A 20,460-nucleotide genomic window follows, 5' to 3' on the forward strand; every position below is an offset into this window, starting at 1 on the left:
TTATTCACTTCACCTGTCAGTGCTCATAATGTTATGCCTGATCTGTGCATATCAACACAAACTAAAAACAACTAAACCAAACAAATTCACAAGGTTTTGTTACAATAGTGTTCTGGTTATAATGTGTATGACGGTCTCTATCATAATTATTAATGTGCATTGCTGTTTGAGCTGGGCATGCTGAAGCTAAAGATGATCAATGGTACAATGATATTTTCATTTACTTTTCTTTTCCAGCTTCTCATGATGATGCTGATTTGAGAGTCCTGATTGTGGGAATGCGAGGCGACTCCAGATTGAGCGCTGCAGAGATTCTGTCAGGAAGGACAGACGGTGGACAGGAGGACAGAGAGATTGTAAAGACTTCAGTAATGACAGACGAGGGGCGTAGAATGATGCTGGTCACTGGACCAAACCTCTGTGAGGAGGACACAGCGAGACAGAGCTTCACAACAGCGCTGTTCCTCTCGGCTCCTGGACCTCACGCCGTTTTAATGCTCCTGAATCTGGAAGATCAAGAATCAGAGCAGTGTGATATTGTGAGCCGAGCCCAGGAGCTGCTGGGAGCAGAAGTTCTGCAGTACTGCATTGTTCTTCTGCAGCAAAATCAGCAGGAACGTCTGACAGGAGCGTCCAGAGGGATCGCTGGAGAAATGATCAACGCATGTGGAGGCAGATTTCACATGATCCGAGACTCTGAACCCAAACCTGCTCAAACAGCCGCTCTCCTAGCAGAAATACACAAGCTAGTTTGGCTCAATGCTGACGGGTTTTACTCAGTATTGACACAAGAGTTAAAAACAGAAGAGACGAGTCGAGATGTGCATGAAGAAAAGCAGCTCTTGTCTGTATTATATGACACTTTAGGAGGTGCAGGTGGAATCCTACGATGGATTTTCCTTGTTTCACTCACCGCTGTTGTTGTTTACACTGAAGGATATTCTGGGGCAAAATTAGCTCTACTTGTATTAATTATGGTCTGTCTAAGATATGTTCTGAATCCAGATGTTGCTATACCGCTAAATCTGGCCTTGATAACATCATTTGCAACTAAATTAACAACAGAAGAAATTCAGAGAACATTCAACATAAATGATTGGAGACAAACCATCGCAGTAATTGTATTGTTTATATTTGTTCCTGGCGCACCATTACTGATTGTAATATTTAATCTTGGTTCAGCTCTAGTCTTTGGGACAATTATCAGCGTCAGGACGTGGTCAGATGTGCTCATAGCGTGTCACGCAGCTCCTGGAGTCATAATCGGGGCCTGTGTGTTTCTATTTTACAATAAAAAGATCATGAATCATGGTCGTGAATCTCCACCAGTCAGTGCACTCAGGTTAAGTCTTTGTTGTACCTTTGGGGCGACACTTTCAATGGGGTTTGTGACTGTGTTTGCTCTGCTTGGTGTGAAGATGACATTAATGCTGCTAATATTAGGATTTACAATGGCATATTGGCATTTAAAGAGTGAAACTCTAAAGAATGTGATTGGTTTTACTATTGTTACACTGGTTTTGCCATGTGGTTGTGTGCTTATTGGTTCAGTCTTTCTTATTTTGGGGCTGCTGATGAGTTTTTTCGAACTACTTACAGAAAGCTTAGTCAGTTCTTACTTGTTTTATGTAGCATTATTTTTAGGAACATTAATAGTAATTTGGAGAAGAAACAGAAACAACACCAAGACACCCGGCCTGTACCATGAAGCTGGTTTAGCTGGCTAGCCAGATTTGTTTAGGCTTAGTTTGTGCCAATCCTGGGTTTTAGGTACCATTAAAGTGGTTTGGCTTTTAGCTGTGTTCATTGCCATATTAACTTTTTATTTTTATTTTTTATTCTTAATTATTCTTTTTCAATCATGTAATATTCTGCAGAAGAGAGAAATTAATCTCACTGCTTCTCTCGCGAGAAGGGAATCTCAGTTCCACAGCGTGTGATTGGCTGTTCACTGCTGATGTCACAGCTAAACTCAGGATCAAAGCCTGAGTTGACAGAGCAAGCTGATGATCAGCATTATGGGACCAACAACGCCTGAATACAATGGTTTGGTTTTGTCAACTCGAAACTAATCCTGTAACCCTGAGTTTGTTAAACTACCATCATGGTACAGGCCCACCGTGTGTGTGTGTGTGTGTGTGTGTGTGTGTGTGTGTGTGTGTGTGTGTGTGTGTGTGTGTGTGTGTGTGTGTTTATATTCAGGTCCTTCTAAAAAAATTAGCATATTGTGATAAAAGTTAATTATTTTCCATAATGTAATGATAAAAATTAAACTTTCATATATTTTAGATTCATTGCACACCAACTGAAATATTGCAGGTCTTTTATTGTTTTAATACTGATGATTTTGGCATACAGCTCATGAAAACCCAAAATCTCAAAAGTTAGCATATCATGAAAAGGTTTTCTAAACGAGCTATTAACCTAATCATCTGAATCAACTAATTAACTCTAAACACCTGCAAAAGATTCCTGAGGCTTTTAAAAACTCCCAGCCTGGTTCATTACTCAAAACCGCAATCATGGGTCAGACTGCCGACCTGACTGCTGTCCAGAAGGCCATCATTGACACCCTCAAGCGAGAGGGGAAGACACAGAAAGACATTTCTGAACGAATAGGCTGTTCCCAGAGTGCTGTATCAAGGCACCTCAGTGGGAAGTCTGTGGGAAGGAAAAAGTGTGGCAAAAAACGCTGCACTACGAGAAGAGGTGAGGGGACCCTGAGGAAGATTGTGGAGAAGGACCGATTCCAGACCTTGGGGGACCTGCGGAAGCAGTGGACTGAGTCTGGAGTAGAAACATCCAGAGCCACCGTGCACAGGCGTGAGCAGGAAATGGGCTACAGGTGCCGCATTCCCCAGGTCAAGACACTTTTGGGCTACAGAGAAGCAGCACTGGACTCTTGCTCAGTGGTCCAAAGTACTTTTTTCGGATGAAAGCAAATTTTGCATGTCATTCGGAAATCAAGGTGCCAGAGTCTGGAGGAAGACTGGGGAGAAGGAAATGCCAAAATGCCTGAAGTCCAGTGTCAAGTACCCACAGTCAGTGATGGTCTGGGGTGCCATGTCAGCTGCTGGTGTTGGTCCACTGTGTTTTATCAAGGGCAGGGTCAGTGCAGCTCGCTATCAGGAGATTTTGGAGCACTTCATGCTTCCATCTGCTGAAAAGCTTTATGGAGATGAAGATTTGGTTTTTCAGCACGACCTGGCACCTGCTCACAGTGGCAAAACCACTGGTAAATGGTTTACTGACCATGGTATTACTGTGCTCAACTCTCCTGACCTGAACCCCATAGAGAATCTGTGGGATATTGTGAAGAGAAAGTTGAGAGACGCAAGACCCAACACTCTGGATGAGCTTGCGGCCGCTATCGAAGCATCCTGGGCCTCCAGAACACCTCAGCAGCCACGCCACACTGAAGCGGTCATTTCTGCAAAAGGATTCCCCACCAAGTATTGAGTGCAGAACTGAACATAATTATTTGAAGGATGAGTTTTTTTTGTGTTAAAAACACTTTTCTTTTATTGGTCAGAAGAAATATGCTAATTTTTTGAGATAGGAATTTTGGGTTTTCATGAGCTGTATGCCAAAATCATCAGTATTAAAACAATAAAAGACCTGAAATATTTCAGTTGGTGTGCAATGAATCTAAAATATATAAAAGTTAAATTTTTCTCATTACATTATGGAAAATAATTAACTTTTATCACAATATGCTAATTTTTTGAGAAGGACCTGAATATAGAAATACATATGTATTTTACATTTTTGTAAATATAACAGAAAAAAAAACTATTGACCACAAATGCCCAATAATAGTGATGTGCTATAATTTTACGACGTCAGCAAAGGCATTGATGCCATAATGTTTTTTATATGTAAAAAATGTTTGCCGCTAGAGGTAGCTTGATGATGCTTTGATTTGGCGGATGTTTTATTCTGCCACAGATGAGCGCTTCTGCTTCTTCTGCTCCTGTGTATGTAGGGTAAAGCAGCGCTGTTTTATCATATTACACACATTTGAGTGTTAAAGTGATGTTATAATGCTACTCAGTGCGTTCTATGAGACACTTGTTCACACTGCAGTGAGCAAAATTATATTAGGCATGGTAAAACATGGTACCACATGTGCGGTAAATCAAGAACACCAGATGTAAACAATTTGACTAACTCTGTTGATTTGGAGAACAATGATTCGTTTCAGTTCATAAATGATCCAAACAGTTGCTCACCTGTCTAATAAAACACATAATACATTAAAGCGTCTTTGGTGTTTCCATGGTTTCTACAAAATAAAATCTGAAATCATGGGTATGATGGCTTTGATGGGCGACGCACGGTCCGCGCACTGGTTAAAATTGGTAATTTCTCTGGATTGACACATTCTCTGAAACATTTGGGATAATGTAAGTACACAATTAAACAACATATAACAATGTTCTAATGATATTTGGATCCAAGAATCTTACATATGATGCCTTTACAAGTTCTTTCAAAAAGTCTACTGTGGCAGTAATATTGAACAGAAATGGTAATACTGTGGTTTACCAAGGTATTTGATAACCCAAGGGCTTAGGACGTTCCAGTTCAGGCCATTTCAAAGGTTATGCCAGTAGTGGGCACTTATGCAATGTAAGCAATGACGTACATCTGAGTGAACGAGACGGAGGGAAGTTAGCGAGTTAAGGGCATAATAAAAACGAACTTGAACGCAGCACTTGTGCGGGTTACCGGTGGACTTCTTCCCCGGCAGTCAAAGCGACATTACTTCGTGAAAGTGTGGACTCAGAGGAAGACCGAGAGGGTTTAGGGTGCCATTTGGGACAGGGCCTTAGAGTCATATGCACCTGTTGAACTTAAAGCGGTGGTTCTGTGTTTTTTTTCTAGGCTTGGTTGTGTTTATGGGGCGCAGTATAACATGTCTTAATCTGGGTTTCCGTTGTCCGGTAATTACCGGACATTGGCCGGGAAAAAAATTAAATGTCCGACAAAATGAAATCTTTTCGGTCAAATTGTCAGATTAAAACTGCCTCTTATCGATACCGTAAGCCTGCGACGTGATGCCCTCGCTGTCATGACAGCGCTCCGTGGCTATGGAGGATTGCAATTCTCCACAGCCTGCGAAGCAGAGTAGGCCTATGTGAGCGGAGTGGAGTGAGGAGTGGAGCGGGGAGATTTTGAATGGAGTGACGAGCGCTTTTTTTAAAAGTCGGAGTGTTGTGGTTTTTACTCGCTCCGAGAGCGCTCCACTACCGCTCCATCACGAGAACAATTTATGACAACAGGCCGGCACAGCACTACATTTTTCGCCAGAACTAGAGCGTAGATCGGCTCAAAAAAATAAAGCCCAACCCTACCCGAGCCCTTCCCGAGAGACCGGCCCTGCCCGTGTAAGCAGGGCCGAATCAAGACTATAAGGGGCCCCTGGGCTTTTACCTCTTGAGGGGCCCTTCATCCATTGGAACTGCATAATTAATCGTTAAAAGTTATGGTCCCACCCCTTTTACCCCACCAGGTGGCAACAAGTGACTGTTAAATATGCATTTGTCATTGAATCATTCTCAATTTTACTTAATCTTTTTAATCACAAAGCCTTTTATTTTACGGGAATAAATGGTATTTAAAAACATCCAAATCTATAGGTCTGTTATATAAAATACACAAATAAAAGTGAAAAAAGTGCACTTCCAGGTACTTAAAGACACCATGAATAGGAACTAAAATGTGCTTTTAATATATATATATATATATATATATATATATATATATATATATATATATATATATATATATATATATATATATATATATATATATTTAAATACAGAGATAGTATGTTAAAAACACATTTTATTTCATATTCATGGCGTCTCAAAATGTTCTTAAGATTATCGTAGGAAACATGTACGATAAGGCCTATTTAATTACATGTAGCCAATGCAGAATTTTTTGTATCAATATTGCCATACATAAAAATTATTATATTCCACAGCTCTAGTGTGGTTGCTAGCTAACTACTGGGAGCTCAACTAAGTTGTTAAGTTTAAAAGGAGTTAATTATTTTGATAGACTATCATATCTAGCTATCTGCTGCTAGCCTGCTGTATCTCAACCTACCGGTACATGGTGGTGATTCCTTTTCCCCTTCACCATCACTGTTCTGACGTTCTACTTTATCTTGCGCTGTTTTTCTTGTTTTGCGAACATATTACGAGACATTGCTGTCACACACTGGCGGAGCCAGGATTTTTTTTATAGGGGTGGCCAGGCAGGGGCCAGCAAGCATTCTGCGGTGGCACAGAAACCTTTATTTCAACATAAAAGTTAGTTTGACTATTATATACTGGACTGTTTTAGTTAATTTGTACTTAATTGTAATTGAGATATTATAGTGAATTAGATCATGGAATACTGAGTGAATTTGACCATTTCTTAGAGTTATTCCCCACCTCCAGGCTTACATTATAGCTAAAGTTTACCCTGCTCAGTCAGCTTGGTTCTGGTTCTCAAAAACCCAATAGCTTGTTCTCCATTGTTGCATATTTCATGGATGAGACATGCAGATAACTATATGGCCTAAATTATTCAATCTTCTTTGAATTTTATATAATCAATTAACTCTTCAACAGTTCTGAGTTAGTCTGTAAGGACTGTTTCTAAACCTTGCAACTGAGAAAGTAAAGACTGAATGTTAGTAAAGTAAAGACTTTCTAAATTAGTTGTCGAAATAAATAATTGCAACAGTTCTGTCAAAAATTAAACTCACTAAAAGAAAAAAAGTGTGTTCTCTATTGAATCCCTAAGAATATTAATTTATTTAAATGATATAATAAGGACAGAAGTCAACATTTTATTTGATGCATTTAAATATTATACATTGTTGTTTGTATAGGCTACTTTACAAGTTAAATCAAAATAAGCGCCTATATTTCAGTATAAATGCACAGTGCTCACATTTATTTGAGCATTAAAAAAAATATCATATTATCAGCTTATGCCTTAGGCTATATTGCTATATTACATGGCAGAATATTTTAGCACAGTTTTGATGCAACTTTAAACAAGTTTCATTATTTTATACCTTAATAGATTAGCTACTGAAATACTACGATTTTGCATGTTGATAGTTTTTTTTGTGTGTGCTTTATTTGAAGCGATATACAGCGCGGCTGAAAGCGCCACATTTTCGCGTGATATTCAAGAGTGCGCTTGTCTCGGAATCGAACAGAAGTGTCACCAGTTTTCACATACGTCTTTTGAGGGAACATCATTTTACCGGTGAGGGTTCATGATTATTGCGGATTATTGAGCGGAGTCACATTACAGGCTCGATCTTTCTCGTAAGAACGCCCTTGTATTGACAAATGGTCGGGTTTAAATCGGGCTCATAATTACAGTTAATGTGTCGGGCAGGGCCGTGCTTGGACAAAATAAGGGGTTCGGTAGGGTCGGGCTTGATTTTTTGAGCTCTAAGCTCTCACTGTGACTGATGATTCCAGGGTTTATTGAGTGAGAGGGTTTGACTGACATTTCTCGAGCAGGACTTGCAAAGCCAGCATGTACATTCAGCGCGATAAAGCGTAATTTTAAAGGGACAGCCAACATATTATAAAATCCGGTTACAATATTTTCCGGCATCATCGGGGCCCTCCCCCAGCCCGGGGCCCTGGGCTTAAGCCCAGGTAAGCCCGTGCATTAATGCGGCCCAGCGTGTAAGTATCGAGAACGAGCCTTTAAAGACTAATTAGCGGAGCGGAGCCGGTGTGATCAGCTCAATAATCCGCAGGCGCGCGCTCATGAACCCGCCGGTAAAATGATGTTCGTTCAAATCCAGCTCAGACATGACATACATCTGTAGCTTACTATAGCCTACTTGTTGTAGCCTTTAAACAATGTTTTTTTTTTCTTCATATTTATGTTTAAATATTATAATATTATTTTTAGATTTCATCTGATTATGATAGGCTATAAGTGCAAAGATGCATGTGGGTCAGAAATGATTTTGGTGGTTATATTTAGTTTAATATTAAGTTTTGTTTTGTAAAAAGCCTTTCTTTCGTTTTGTACAAATTGTCTCTTAATTTTAATAAAGGGTTCTTCGGTTAATTGCATATATTTAATAAATACGAAATAAATAAGTAGACTAGGTCGGGGAAGCCATCGCTTTCATTGCTCATGAACTGAAGCACGTCTCAAATAAACTGAAACTCGGCAGGCTTGCCTCACAGACATGAGGAATATGTAGCCTAATATGTGTAGAAACGAAAAGATTTAAATAAGCACATGGTGCAGTGTTCAGAACTCACGGTAAACCACCAGCTGGATACAGATGATCACGGCGATGGGCATGAGCGGGATGTTAAAGTTTAAGGGATTTTTTTTTTTTTTTACCTTCTACTGAATATGATCGGGTGCAAGCACATTTTAAACAGGTAGCACTTATTCACACACGTAATTTTGTGAATAAGTAATTTTGTCGTTTTCTCTAATGCATTCAAAAACATCTTGTAGTGCTTACCTGCTTACAGTTCAGTATAGGCTATACTGTTATATTCTATTATATGATTTTGTCATTTCACACGGTGGCCAATTTAAATGTTACCAACTAAATGAGACATACTGAGTTTATAATTAAATTTATTAATTGCGTTTAATTATTGCATCTAAACACAATAGTGTTGTGCCAAGATTTTTCACGTGAATAAAGACATATAGATTTGCACACTTTGCTTAATCACTGGTCTAGTCTGTTAAACTTGTCAGAAGTTCTCGTTTCTAATCTGCCCTATTTTCTCTCTCATCAAAACCGAATACCATCAGTGGTTGTACATCAAGAGCAGGGACAGTTTTTGTGCATTTTGTTTCGTGATCTGACCGGAACAAACAGAAAGTCTCTGCAACGGCGTTAAGCGTTAGATTAAAGCGCTCGTCTGTGTCAGGACTGCATGAGCCGCGAGAGAAATCTGCAGCACTGATAACAGCGGCAACGAGCGCCAGATCGCCTCTTATTTAACAAACAAACACAATGATACTCTTCTAGTTAACCAGAGATGTTTTGTTTGTATTAGTTAGGTTAATCCGTGAAGCAAGATAAAAAAGTGGTGGGGACATGTCCCACCCGCAAATTACGCCTATGAGTTAAAAAAATTGGTTGATTGACGCCAATCGGACGTTCATGTTTTTTTTTCGTCTATTTGAAAGTTAGGCTAATAAACATGTTGCATATACGGCCTGATTATGTGTTTTTTTTAAGTTACACAAACTGCTTTCAGGAATTTTTGACCGGCATATCATCAAAATGTCCGGAAAACGAAACCTCTGCCGGTCACTTTGACCGGCACCATTTTTTTCTAGCGGAAACTCTGGTCTTAATGCTTCTTTTTTTTTTTTAAACGCTGTATTTTTCTTCTATTCTCCCTTTATTCCACACCGCTGTCTGTCCTATGAACGGCTCGTCTGCTTCCTGCTTCTATGAAGCCCCTCCCTCTGAGAAACGCAATGGGCTTAGATTGGTCAGATGGCCAAATGTAGTTTCCTGTATTTTTATTGGCTGAAGTGCCAAGCACAGGTTGTCATGGAAACGCCACGCCCCTTCCCAATACGGGCAGAAGTCACATCCGCGGAGACTAGCGAGGGTTTATGATGTCACCAAACCAGGAAGAAGCTTGTTGTAGTCCAAACCGGCCATTTTTGTAGGCAATAAACTGCCGTAACTTTATAAGACAATATCTCTGTTTGCATTGAACTTTCAGCGCTGTAACTTTGCAGATACTGTTTATGCTCAAGCAGCGACATTACACACTAACTACAGTTAAACAAGGGAAATCGCATGCAACCACCCCTTTAATAAAGGCCTATAGTCAATAATCGATAGTTCTGATTATAAACATGCGTCAAAAAATGCACAACACTGATAAAAAGTGACAATGTTTCCCTGTCAGTATACACTATTTATCATCAAACAAGGATATTTATTACCAGAGTACAGCAGTATTTTGCTGAGGCGCACTCAACAGTCCAGTTGGATGTCAGTGATTGATTGACAGCGACACTTTCAAGTCCCTCCCCTTCATCTGAAACAGGAAATATGATTGGTTAGGAAATAAGCCAGCTGAAATTAAAGTTCCTCTGAATATTTTTCTTCTTCCTGTGCTTTCAGTTCTGATATGCGTTGTAAACCAAACTCACTAAAAATGCTGTTACATTCATCCCTGCTAAATATAGTTGTTGCTGTGGAATCACGTGAACAGTCTCAAAAGTGAAAGTCTGTCTGTGCCTTTACATGTAACGGTCGTGCTGTAAGTAAATAAGCTTCACAGTTATGCTTAATACATTTTAAACTCACAGATTAACGGTGGCTTTAATCTCCAGGTTGAAAAATGAAACTAAACAGGACAGAACCAAAATCTCTCTTCACTCTGATTCTTGTATTTCTCATCACATCCATACATGCTGAAGGTAATGTACAAATTACAATCATTTAAATGAGTGTTTGCTCTCTAACTGTTCTGATGCATGCAGTATTAAATCACACGACTCTCTTTTAGACTAAGTCTTGTGCAGATTTATTTTTAAATTATAACCATTTATTGTAGTTTACCTTTGATAACAAAAGATAAATCTGACCACTGTAAGTGGACACCATGCATTCAGAGTTTGTAATGTAGGCTTAATGAAAGTCAATGGCAATTTGTAGGTAAGCAAATATGTCATTTTAATTTCATATGTTTATTTTTCAACCACATATTATTGGTAATAAATGACCATGCATTAGAGGGTTAAACCGAAAAAATGGCTTACTTAGGCAATTATATCAGAGACCAACCACATTAAAGTTAGTGGATAATTTACTTTTAATTCAAATAATATTTTCTGATCTTTTCATTTTTAACCAGGGCCGTAGCCACAATAGACATTGAGGGTACAAGTCACCCCCCAATAATTAGAAATGGCCAAATTGTCCCGCCCCCAATATTTGCAAATCTTGCACAGCTGCACCTCATTATGCAGCACTCTGGTTAGGTTAGGTTACTTTTATTGTACCCGTAGGTAAATTTGTTTTACAGTGCAATGACTATGGCATCTAATACAAAAACACACAACACAGAACACTCCACAACACATAAGGACAAATAAGTAAACAGAGCTCTCGAGAAAGAAAAAAAGTGCTCTCAAAACATTACATGTGGTCTTTGTAAAGTACGTCTCTGTACGTTGTTGTTAGGATGACAAAAAGGTTTAAAAGTTAAATTTTAGTCTGGTTTGCCTCAGTGGTCTAATAGCGCTTGTCAACGACAATGTGATTGAGATAGCCAATCAAATCAAAGTAGCCGGGGTTTACGTTGGCCCGTGTACTTCACACACAGACAAGTGCCTCAATCTTGCGCTTAATGCTGTTGCGGAGAAAGACTCTACTCTTTCCGGTGAAATCACAAAACAAAATGCATATAAACATGTCTCTGCCTTGTTACAGCCTTTTTTTAACTTTCCTCTTCCTGTGATTTACAAGTTGAAGACTGCCTTATGTGCTATGGACATAATTCAGTTTTGGTGTTTCTGTATTTGTATTTCCATGCATTTATAGTTCAAGTCACAAAATCACAAGTGACACAATTTAGCACCTTATTAACACTACAAAGCAAACTTAATTTATAATAATTATAATTAAACATATTATTTATAATGTTTTAAATTCTTAGGATTATCTTATAAACTTAGAGGATTTTGCTCAGAACATTGACTGCAAACAATATTTGATAATATTTTAGCTAATATAAGTAAAAAAAAACCTTTGGTTTAACCTTCTGATGCATGGTAAATTATTTTAAAAATCTGTGGTTTAAATTACATTTTTGTCATTAAATAAAATTTCATTCAATTTAAATGAACTATGCTACAATTTTATGATGAAAACCAAAATATTTAACAACCACAAGTCTATAAAATGACTTAAAATGTCCGTTCACAGAGCCTACTCTGGCAATATGGTATACAGATGGTAATATTTTGGTACTTGGCACGATATTTATAATGTATATCTAAAACACAGTGATTTCATGGTATTTAAAATCAGTGTGAACCTGTTACAAACGATTTAGTTCGTGAGTGAGCTATCTGAATCACTGAATCAGAAAAAATGAACCGATTCAAGAGTGATTCATTCGCAAATCATCAATGCTAGTTCTAAGTCAGAAAATATGCTAGCCTACTACACTAGAAGCAGAAATATTGTCAGTGACATTGTTTCTCAGTAAGCTTACTGTAATATTTATAATCAAACAATGATATTTCCGCGATATTTTACCAGGGTATTTCTCCTCTGAGGCGCACTCAACAGTCCAGAGTTCAGTTGGACTCCACTGACAGTGACGCTCCCAAGCCCCGCCCCTTCATATAAAACAGGAAATATGATTGGTTAGGAAGTATTCCGCACGGCTGAAATGAAAGTTCTGATTGGTTTTTGAGTATATAAAACGTATTTACTCTGCCGGTGTTTGCCTTCGGTTCTGATATGTTAAGTATACTAAAAGTGCCGGAGGCTGGAGCACTAGTTGTGTTAAAGTGCTGGTTGAAAACTCTCCCAAATTGTTCGACCGTGACATTGAGTGGACGTAAGACTCCCTGCTAAATATAGCTGCAGCTGCGAGTCAGGCAAACAGAATCAAAAGTGAAACTTTCACAGTACAAAGTGAACGCAAACAAACAGGATTCATCTTCTGTCTGTGCCTTTACATGTAACGGTCGTGCTGTAAGTAAATAAGCTTCACAGTTATGCTTAATACATTTTAAACTCACAGATTAATGGTGGCTTTAATCTCCAGGTTGAAAAATGAAACTAAACAGGACAGAACCAAAATGGCTCTTCAAACTGATTCTTGTATTTCTCATCACATCTATACATGCTGAAGGTAATGTACAATGTATCATTTAAATGAGTGTTTGCTCTCTACTTTTCGTATGCACGCATTATTATCACACACCTCTCTCTTTTTTTAAGTAATAACAAAAATAAATCATTTTGACCACTGTAATGGACACCGTGCATTCAGAGTTTGTAATGTAGGCTTAATACAATCCAATGGCAAACTGTAGGTAAGCAAATATGTAATTTAAACCACCTATTGTAATAAATGACCATGCATCAGAGGGTTAAACCAAAAATTGAGACCAAACACTGTAAAGTTAGTAGATCATTCACTTTTATTTTAAGTATTATTTTCTGAAAGGGATGTACATTTAAAAGCCAGTAACCGATTTATTGGCTGATAAATCTAAATGTCCCAAACACTTCAACATAAATCAAACCATATAATACAGTAGGCTAGTTTGAACCAGAGCAAAATTACTTCACTTTAACACTCTTAATTTAACACAGCTAACTTTCTTTATCAAACAAAAAAAAAAGCAAAGAAAAAAGGTCACACTTTATAAAAGGGTTCTTTTGTAACAAATAGTTAAAATTAACTAACAGTGAATGAACAATACATGATTTATTAATCCTAGTTAATGTTAATCTTAATGTTAAGACATTTTTAGGATCCAAATTTGTATCTGTTAACATTAATGCACTGACATAACCATATTTATGAAATTACATTAACAGAATATTGCTCTCTGTTTGTTCATGTTAGTTAATGCATTAACAAATGAGACCTTGTTGTAAAGTGATCCCAAAAAATAAAATTCATAAATAATGCAAACAAGTCATTGGACATTTAGGCTTCATACAAAGAAACAAAATGTGCCATGAAAAAAAAAAAGAAGAGAGAAATGCCCTCCACAGAGGTGCCACTGTTGGTGCTTTCGGCGGGGTCAGGGGTCAGCATGGGCACCCTGACTGGTCAGCGGCTATGCCGCCCCATACGCAACAAACTGAGATGCTCTGTGTATTCTGACAGCTTTCTATCAGAACCAGCATTAACTTCTGGAGCAGTTTGAGCTCCAGTAGCTCGTCTGTTTGATCGGACAACACGGGCCAGCCTTCGCTCCCCACGTGCATCAATGAGCCTTGGCCGCCCATGACCCTTTGGCCGGTTCTCCACTGGTCCTTCCTTGGAGCACTTTTGATAGATACTGACCACTGCAGACCGGGAACAGCCCACAAGAGCTGCAGTTTTGGAGATGCTCTGACCCAGTCGTCTAGCCGTCACAATCTGGCCCTTGTCAAACTCGCTCAAATCCTTACGCTTGCCCATTTTTCCTGCTTCTAACAAATTAACTTTGAGGTTTGTTCACTTGCTGCCTAATACATCCCACCCACTAACAGGAGCCGTGATGAAGAGATCATCAGTGTTATTCACTTTATCATCATATGTGGAGATCAACACTAAAAAGCAAACTTGACTCTGCTGGTCAGAACTGTTCTGGATCTGCTCCCCACAACAACATCCTGAAACAACAACTAAACCAAACAAATTCACAAGGTTTTGTTACAATAGTGTTCTGGTTATAATGTGTATGACGGTCTCAATCATAATTATTCATGTGCATTGCTGTTTGAGCTGGGCATACTGAAGCTAAAGAAGATCAACGGTGCAATGATATTTTCATTTACTTTTCTTTTCCAGCTTCTCGTGATGCTGATTTGAGAGTCCTGATTGTGGGAATGCGAGGCGACTCCAGATTGAGCGCTGCAGAGATTCTGTCAGGAAGGACAGACGGTGGACAGGAGGACAGAGAGATTGTAAAGACTCCAGTAATGACAGACGAGGGCCGTAGAATGATGCTGGTCACTGGACCAAACCTCTGTGAGGAGGACACAGCGAGACAGAGCTTCACAACAGCGCTGTTCCTCTCGGCTCCTGGACCTCACGCCGTTTTAATGCTCCTGAATCTGGAAGATCAAGAATCAGAGCAGTGTGATATTGTGAGCCGAGCCCAGGAGCTGCTGGGAGCAGAAGTTCTGCAGTACTGCATTGTTCTTCTGCAGCAAAATCAGCAGGAACGTCTGACAGGAGCGTCCAGAGGGATCGCTGGAGAAATGATCAACGCATGTGGAGGCAGATTTCACATGATCCGAGACTCTGAACCCAAACCTGCTCAAACAGCCGCTCTCCTAGCAGAAATACACAAGCTAGTTTGGCTCAATGGAGGAAAATTTCACTCCGGATTGAATGAGACCCAGCGGTTAGAAGCCGAAAGGCTGGAACTTTTGAAAAGACTAAAAGAAATAGGCGGCAAACTTGAAGATAATCAGGTTTCATCTGCAGTGTCTGACACTTTAGGAGTGGTCGGGTGGAGCCTGATCGTCTCGCTGACTGCAGTTGTTCTGGCTACTGAAAGGAAGGTCAAAATGTTAATTTTTCAGGCAACTTTAGCTGGACTCGTGACATTTATGGCATCTTCCAGAAATGCTTTGGGTCCACATGTTGCGTTTGCGCTAAATTTGGCTCTGTGCTCCACAGTCGCGACTGTCTTTATTAGGCATCTACCAATGCGCAAGGGAGCTAATATGGGAAACATCACAACAGAGTTTTTATTTACAGTAGGTTTAGGAGTGACCCTTGGATCAGTCGCTGGCATAAGGACTTTTTCTGATGTTTTCCTAGCATGCTTTGCTGCTATTGGAGTCACAGTCGGTGCTTTTGCGTTTTTAAAGTTATCATTTGAGCTCAAAAAAATGAACGTACGAGAATTATTTCTGTTATTCATGTTTTGTGCAGTTGGTGCAGAGCTCATGATGTTGTGTGTGATTGTGATCACCGCTCTGTTTGGAGTGACGCTCACAGTAATTCTGGTCATAACCATGATTGTAATCGCATCTAACAGTTTAGATCCCAACATGCAGAATAATGTAGTTGATTTACTTCCAGCTTTAGTGTTTTTTCCATGTGGTTGTGTGTTTATTGGTTCAGCTGTTCTAATGTTAGAGCTGTTGTTATGTTTTCTTAAAGTATGTATAGAATATCTACTTGGTTCATACCTGTTTTATCCAACATTGCTGTTGGGTTCTTTAATGCTGATCGGACATCATAGATCATGACTGTGAAAAGCATCTTTCTGGATTGTCATCAGCCAATCATTGTAGCTAATTTAGTGTCATTAGTCACATGATGTTCACGCCTCAGGTGATTGGCTCAAAGACTGCAGAACTCAGTGCCAATGTGCAAAGATGGCCGATTTCCAGCCACATCCGACTAACTGGTCCTGCGTCAGATGAGATAAATGTGAATACTAACGGATGGGTATTACAGACCTCATTGTGCTCTTGGACTTTCTGTTTTGAGTTTTGATTTACACTTAAAGTGTTTCATAAAGTGAAAAAGGTTTTGCACTGTTGCTAGACGGAATTATTTGTTATGCATAATGTTTGGTTTCCGTCTATGAAGTGTCAAAAATAATGATAAATTAAGATGAAGATGAATTGAAATGACTCTTTCTTTTCAAGTAATTTAAGATCAACTTGTATAGAACTTGGAATGGTCATTTAATATTTATTCTTAACTCTTTAAATTTTGTTAGATGTTGGGGGGTTGGCACTGGAAAGTAAAGTAAGAAATTTCAACCAAAATATATATATTTTTTATTTAAAGTTTATTTAAAGTAAAATATTAAATATTTTAAAACTTTAAAGTTTTAAATATGGATATTTTTCTTACACAAACGCGCCACTTCACTTCGGAAGGCCTTTACTAACCCTCACAGCTGTGTGGTGCAGTTATATGATGGATTGATGCACTTTTATGGACTTCATAAATGACCCAACCATTCACTGCCATCAAAGCTTGGTAGAGCCAGAACATTTTTAATATAACTCTGATTTTATTTGTCTGAAAGAATGTCATAAACACCTAGGATGACTTGAGCATGAGTAATTTACATTTTTGGGTGACCTTACCTTTTAAGTCCTATATGGGCTACTAGAGTGCTGCTTTTGTAGCCTGACAAGCCAGACCCACATCAAGATGTTTGGTCTGGAAACTCACCATTGGCAGCTCAATCCGAGGGGCGGATAAACGGTTGTCTTTCAAACTCCCTCTGCACGCGATAGGATAGCGCTACAACCAACCAGAGCAACGAAGGTGAAGCAGAGCTCGCTGACAGATTAAACATTCGCCGTATCCGGTCGGCTAAACTCTGAACACATCTTCCCTTCTTAAGAATGACTTCAGTGTCGTTCTTTGTTCTTTTCTCAGAGAAAAGCTTAACTCCAAGTCTTCCAGAGTCGCGGTCAAAGCTGATTCGAAAGACCGCCGTTCGCCAGTTTCTGTGTTTACTAGAAGCACACAAACGCAACTCGGCCATCGTCATTATGGCCCCGCCCACCGACTCTATACACGATGTGATTGGCCCGTCCAGAGTGAGGGGAATACAGCTCAGAAGGGTATTGAGAGTTCCTAGACGACACTTGCGGGCAAATTCAATTTGCTGCCGCTAGGGTGCGTCTAGATTTCTAGGCTACTGCTTTTGTACATTAGACTGACTTGTTTGCTTGTGTTTATTTCCTATTGTCTTTTACAACATGATTGCAACGTCAACTTCATTGATAATTACATTATTCCACCATTAGATGGCAGAAAAGACTGTCTTTATGAGTGACTGGTTGTAATCACTCTTTTAAAAGGATAAAGATACTGACATTCAATCTGATGTTTTAATGGATATAATATTATGGACATCAACCTAAAGAGCAAATGCTATATCAGATGCAGGTATATGTATTATCGTTATCGAGCTCTTTCTCATAATACTGTTCTATAAATAAAACACAAATCTTCAATGAAGCGGCTCAGCATTCCTTCGTTACTAGATCTAAAGTGACGTTTCAGAATTAGTAACGGAGGCTTGGGCTCGATTGTCAAACCGTCAACTTGAAATTTGAATCAGTGGCAAAAGGAAGTAGTTTTGCACAAAAGAGATTTTAAAGACACTCCATTGTTGTTTCTGATTTATTTGCACACTTGTGCCTTTGAAATTAATGCAATATCACACTTGTAACCATGCGATATGGCTGTGTATCAGTGATTAAATACAGCAGAATCACAGCCGTGCTGATATACCAACCCGTTCTCACTCCCAAGGCGTCAAAATCCGAAGCATAGTCAAGTGCCTTCCGCGTCACAATTAAGACGCTAAAGGTGCCCCTGGGCGTCATTTTGCGACGCACTGGGTGCTCCATTCATTACAATGATAAACCTTTGGCGTCATAAACAGACGCATTTAATTATTTGCGTTTATAAAAGCAGACATGAGTTTATTAATATTTAAAGGCTACTTTTATATTTTGGAGCAACTAACTCCACTCCTACCCTAAACCTGCACACTCTCAACAATATAAAACACGTAACAGGCAAATAAATGTACAGTCACAGGTATTTATTGCAAAAACTGACCAAAGCAGTATAAAAGTATTAACTCATGTTGCATTCCAAGTCTTCTGAAGTCATACGATGTCTTCATGTGAAGAACAGAGTCGATCTTGATGTTTTAATCGCTGAAATGATGATCCCGCTGCCCCGTGAACGAACTCATTCATATCTCATTCAAATAATTCAAAAGACTCCTGAGCATGACGCAATCGATCACAAGACACACGAGAGCCAATGACATTTTACAATCAATGCTGACGTAATGACGCAATTGGTCACAAGACATACGAGAGCCAATGCAATTTCACTATGAAATCTCACGTATCGGGTGCCAATATTTGAAATTTGATTGTGTTTGTTGATGATCTTCTGCGGATGGAGATGCTGATCGCTTTTGGGGATTTTCTTCATACAAATCAATCGTTTGGCCTCGGAAAACTTGGATTATTTAACTTTTTTGAATAACTTGTGTATGCAGTCGTATATGTCAGGCTATATCCTGTGTTTTATATCATGTTCAGACAAATGGGTAGGTTTAGGGATGGGATGGGGTTGGGTTACATGTTAAGCATGTCTAAATAGCGTAAATAAAATAAATGTAAATAAAATTATGCTTGCTGATTAAATTGAAAAACACACTCCAACATGTCATAATGGCAAAATTATAAACGAATACAATTTCACCATGACGATAACATTACTAATACCCAGCGCGTCTGTGTATGACGCCAAAGGTTTCTCACTGAAATGAATGGAACACCCAGCGCGTCGAAACATGACGCCTTGGGGCACCTTTAGCGTCTTTATTGTGACACGGAAGGCACTTGACCATGCATATATTTTATGAATATGCGTTATATTTGGCAATTTTCTTAACTTTAAGACATAAGAATTCCTCCATCACCTGAAGCTGACGTTATTTTAACTCCTTGATTTTTCTCTCTGGTCAGTTGTTTGGTGGTCATAAAGGAGATTTTATGGCTTTTGTCATATACACAACCGTTCAAAATTATTTGTATTCAGCAAGACCACTTAATCAAAAGTGACATTTATAATGTTACAAAATATTTATGTTTTAAACATGTTGTTTATTACTTTCTATTAATCATTGAATCCTGAAACAGTCTCCACAAAAATATTAAGATGTTTGCAACATTAATAATAATCATAAATGTTTCTTGAGCAGCAAATCAGCATATGGGATTTCTGAAGGATCACAGAAGACTGGTAGCCTGGATGCCAGCCAAATTTAGCCCCGCCCACAACATTTTTAGGTGGAGCAGTTCGGTCTGGCCTCGATCCATAGAGGAGTAATTATCCCTGAACAGAAACTGTTAGGACCAGTGAAATCATCAAGGGCGGGCTTTCGACGATGACGGACAGATGATAAACAGTAACGTAATCATGCACATCATCAATCCTAAACGGAGATCTTGTTTGTATCTGGATTCACCGTCACAATTTCTCTCAGAAATGAAGATCATGTTGGGTAAGTAGGCCTACTCTGTGTATCATTAAATTATTTCTTTTTTTACAACACCAGCAACGATCGTTTATTCCAGCGCGTGCAGACAGGGTTGCCAAGTTTTTAACGCGGACTTGGCATCACAGTGCAGTTGAGCTCTGTTGACATTTGACAATGCGTCGCTTCGTTGCTCTGATTGGTTGTTGGTCTATCCAATTGAGGTCTTTCCTGGTTGGGTTGAAACACGCCCCATAATCACAGCCCAATGGAGCATCAGACTCATATTCTGACTAGAGCTGAGTTTGACCACGTCAGGCTAGAAGACTGGAGTAATGAGGATAAATTCAGCTTTAAACATACAATAAATTCACATAGAAAACAGCTGATTTACATTGTAATAATATTTTAAAATAAATGCACCTTTAGTAGGCTAAGCAGAAGAGACTTCTTTCAAAAAACAATTTTACCAAACCCAAACATTTCAACGTAAGTATACTATAAATTATATATTTTTTCAAGGGGGAAACTTAATAGCTGAAGTAAAAGAAAGTCTGGTGTGTTGATTAAAAAAAATTACAAAACACCCTTAAAGGGTTAGTTCACCCAAAAATGAAATGTCTGTCATTAACTCCTCACTCTAATGTCGTTCCACACCCGTAAGACCTCCGTTCATCTTCACACACAGTT

General features: G+C 39.0%; 1 protein-coding gene and 1 long non-coding RNA gene across 7 annotated transcripts in view; one reads left to right on the forward strand and one right to left on the reverse strand.

The window, feature by feature from the left end:
* The window catches only part of LOC137065286 (uncharacterized), a 31,675-nt gene extending 19,304 nt beyond the window's left edge, over nt 1–12,371 (reverse strand). Inside the window, exons 1-2 of the long non-coding RNA XR_010901616.1 lie at nt 12,305–12,371; nt 9,979–10,073 (exon numbers count right to left, since the gene is read on the reverse strand). This is a non-coding gene — a long non-coding RNA (uncharacterized lncRNA). The remainder of the gene's footprint in view (nt 1–9,978; nt 10,074–12,304) is intronic.
* Nucleotides 1–20,460, forward strand: part of LOC137065285 (uncharacterized) — a 37,974-nt gene that overhangs the window by 2,472 nt on the left and 15,042 nt on the right. For 2 of the 6 annotated variants that reach the window (XR_010901614.1, XR_010901615.1), the window contains exons 1-2: nt 12,520–12,748; nt 12,822–12,908. Coding sequence is in view for 4 of the 6 variants with exons in the window: in XM_067436884.1 (XP_067292985.1) it covers nt 10,380–10,458; nt 14,568–15,982 (1,494 nt within the window). In the remaining 2 variants the exon portion in view is untranslated. Of the gene's footprint in view, nt 1–237; nt 1,811–10,377; nt 10,459–12,519; nt 12,749–12,821; nt 12,909–14,567; nt 16,281–20,460 lie in introns of those variants that run through there. The other 4 variants (XM_067436883.1, XM_067436884.1, XM_067436882.1 and 1 more) reach the window with 4 other exon arrangements.

This window comes from Pseudorasbora parva, chromosome 25 (assembly GCF_024679245.1).
Source record: "Pseudorasbora parva isolate DD20220531a chromosome 25, ASM2467924v1, whole genome shotgun sequence".
NCBI lineage: Eukaryota > Metazoa > Chordata > Actinopteri > Cypriniformes > Gobionidae > Pseudorasbora > Pseudorasbora parva.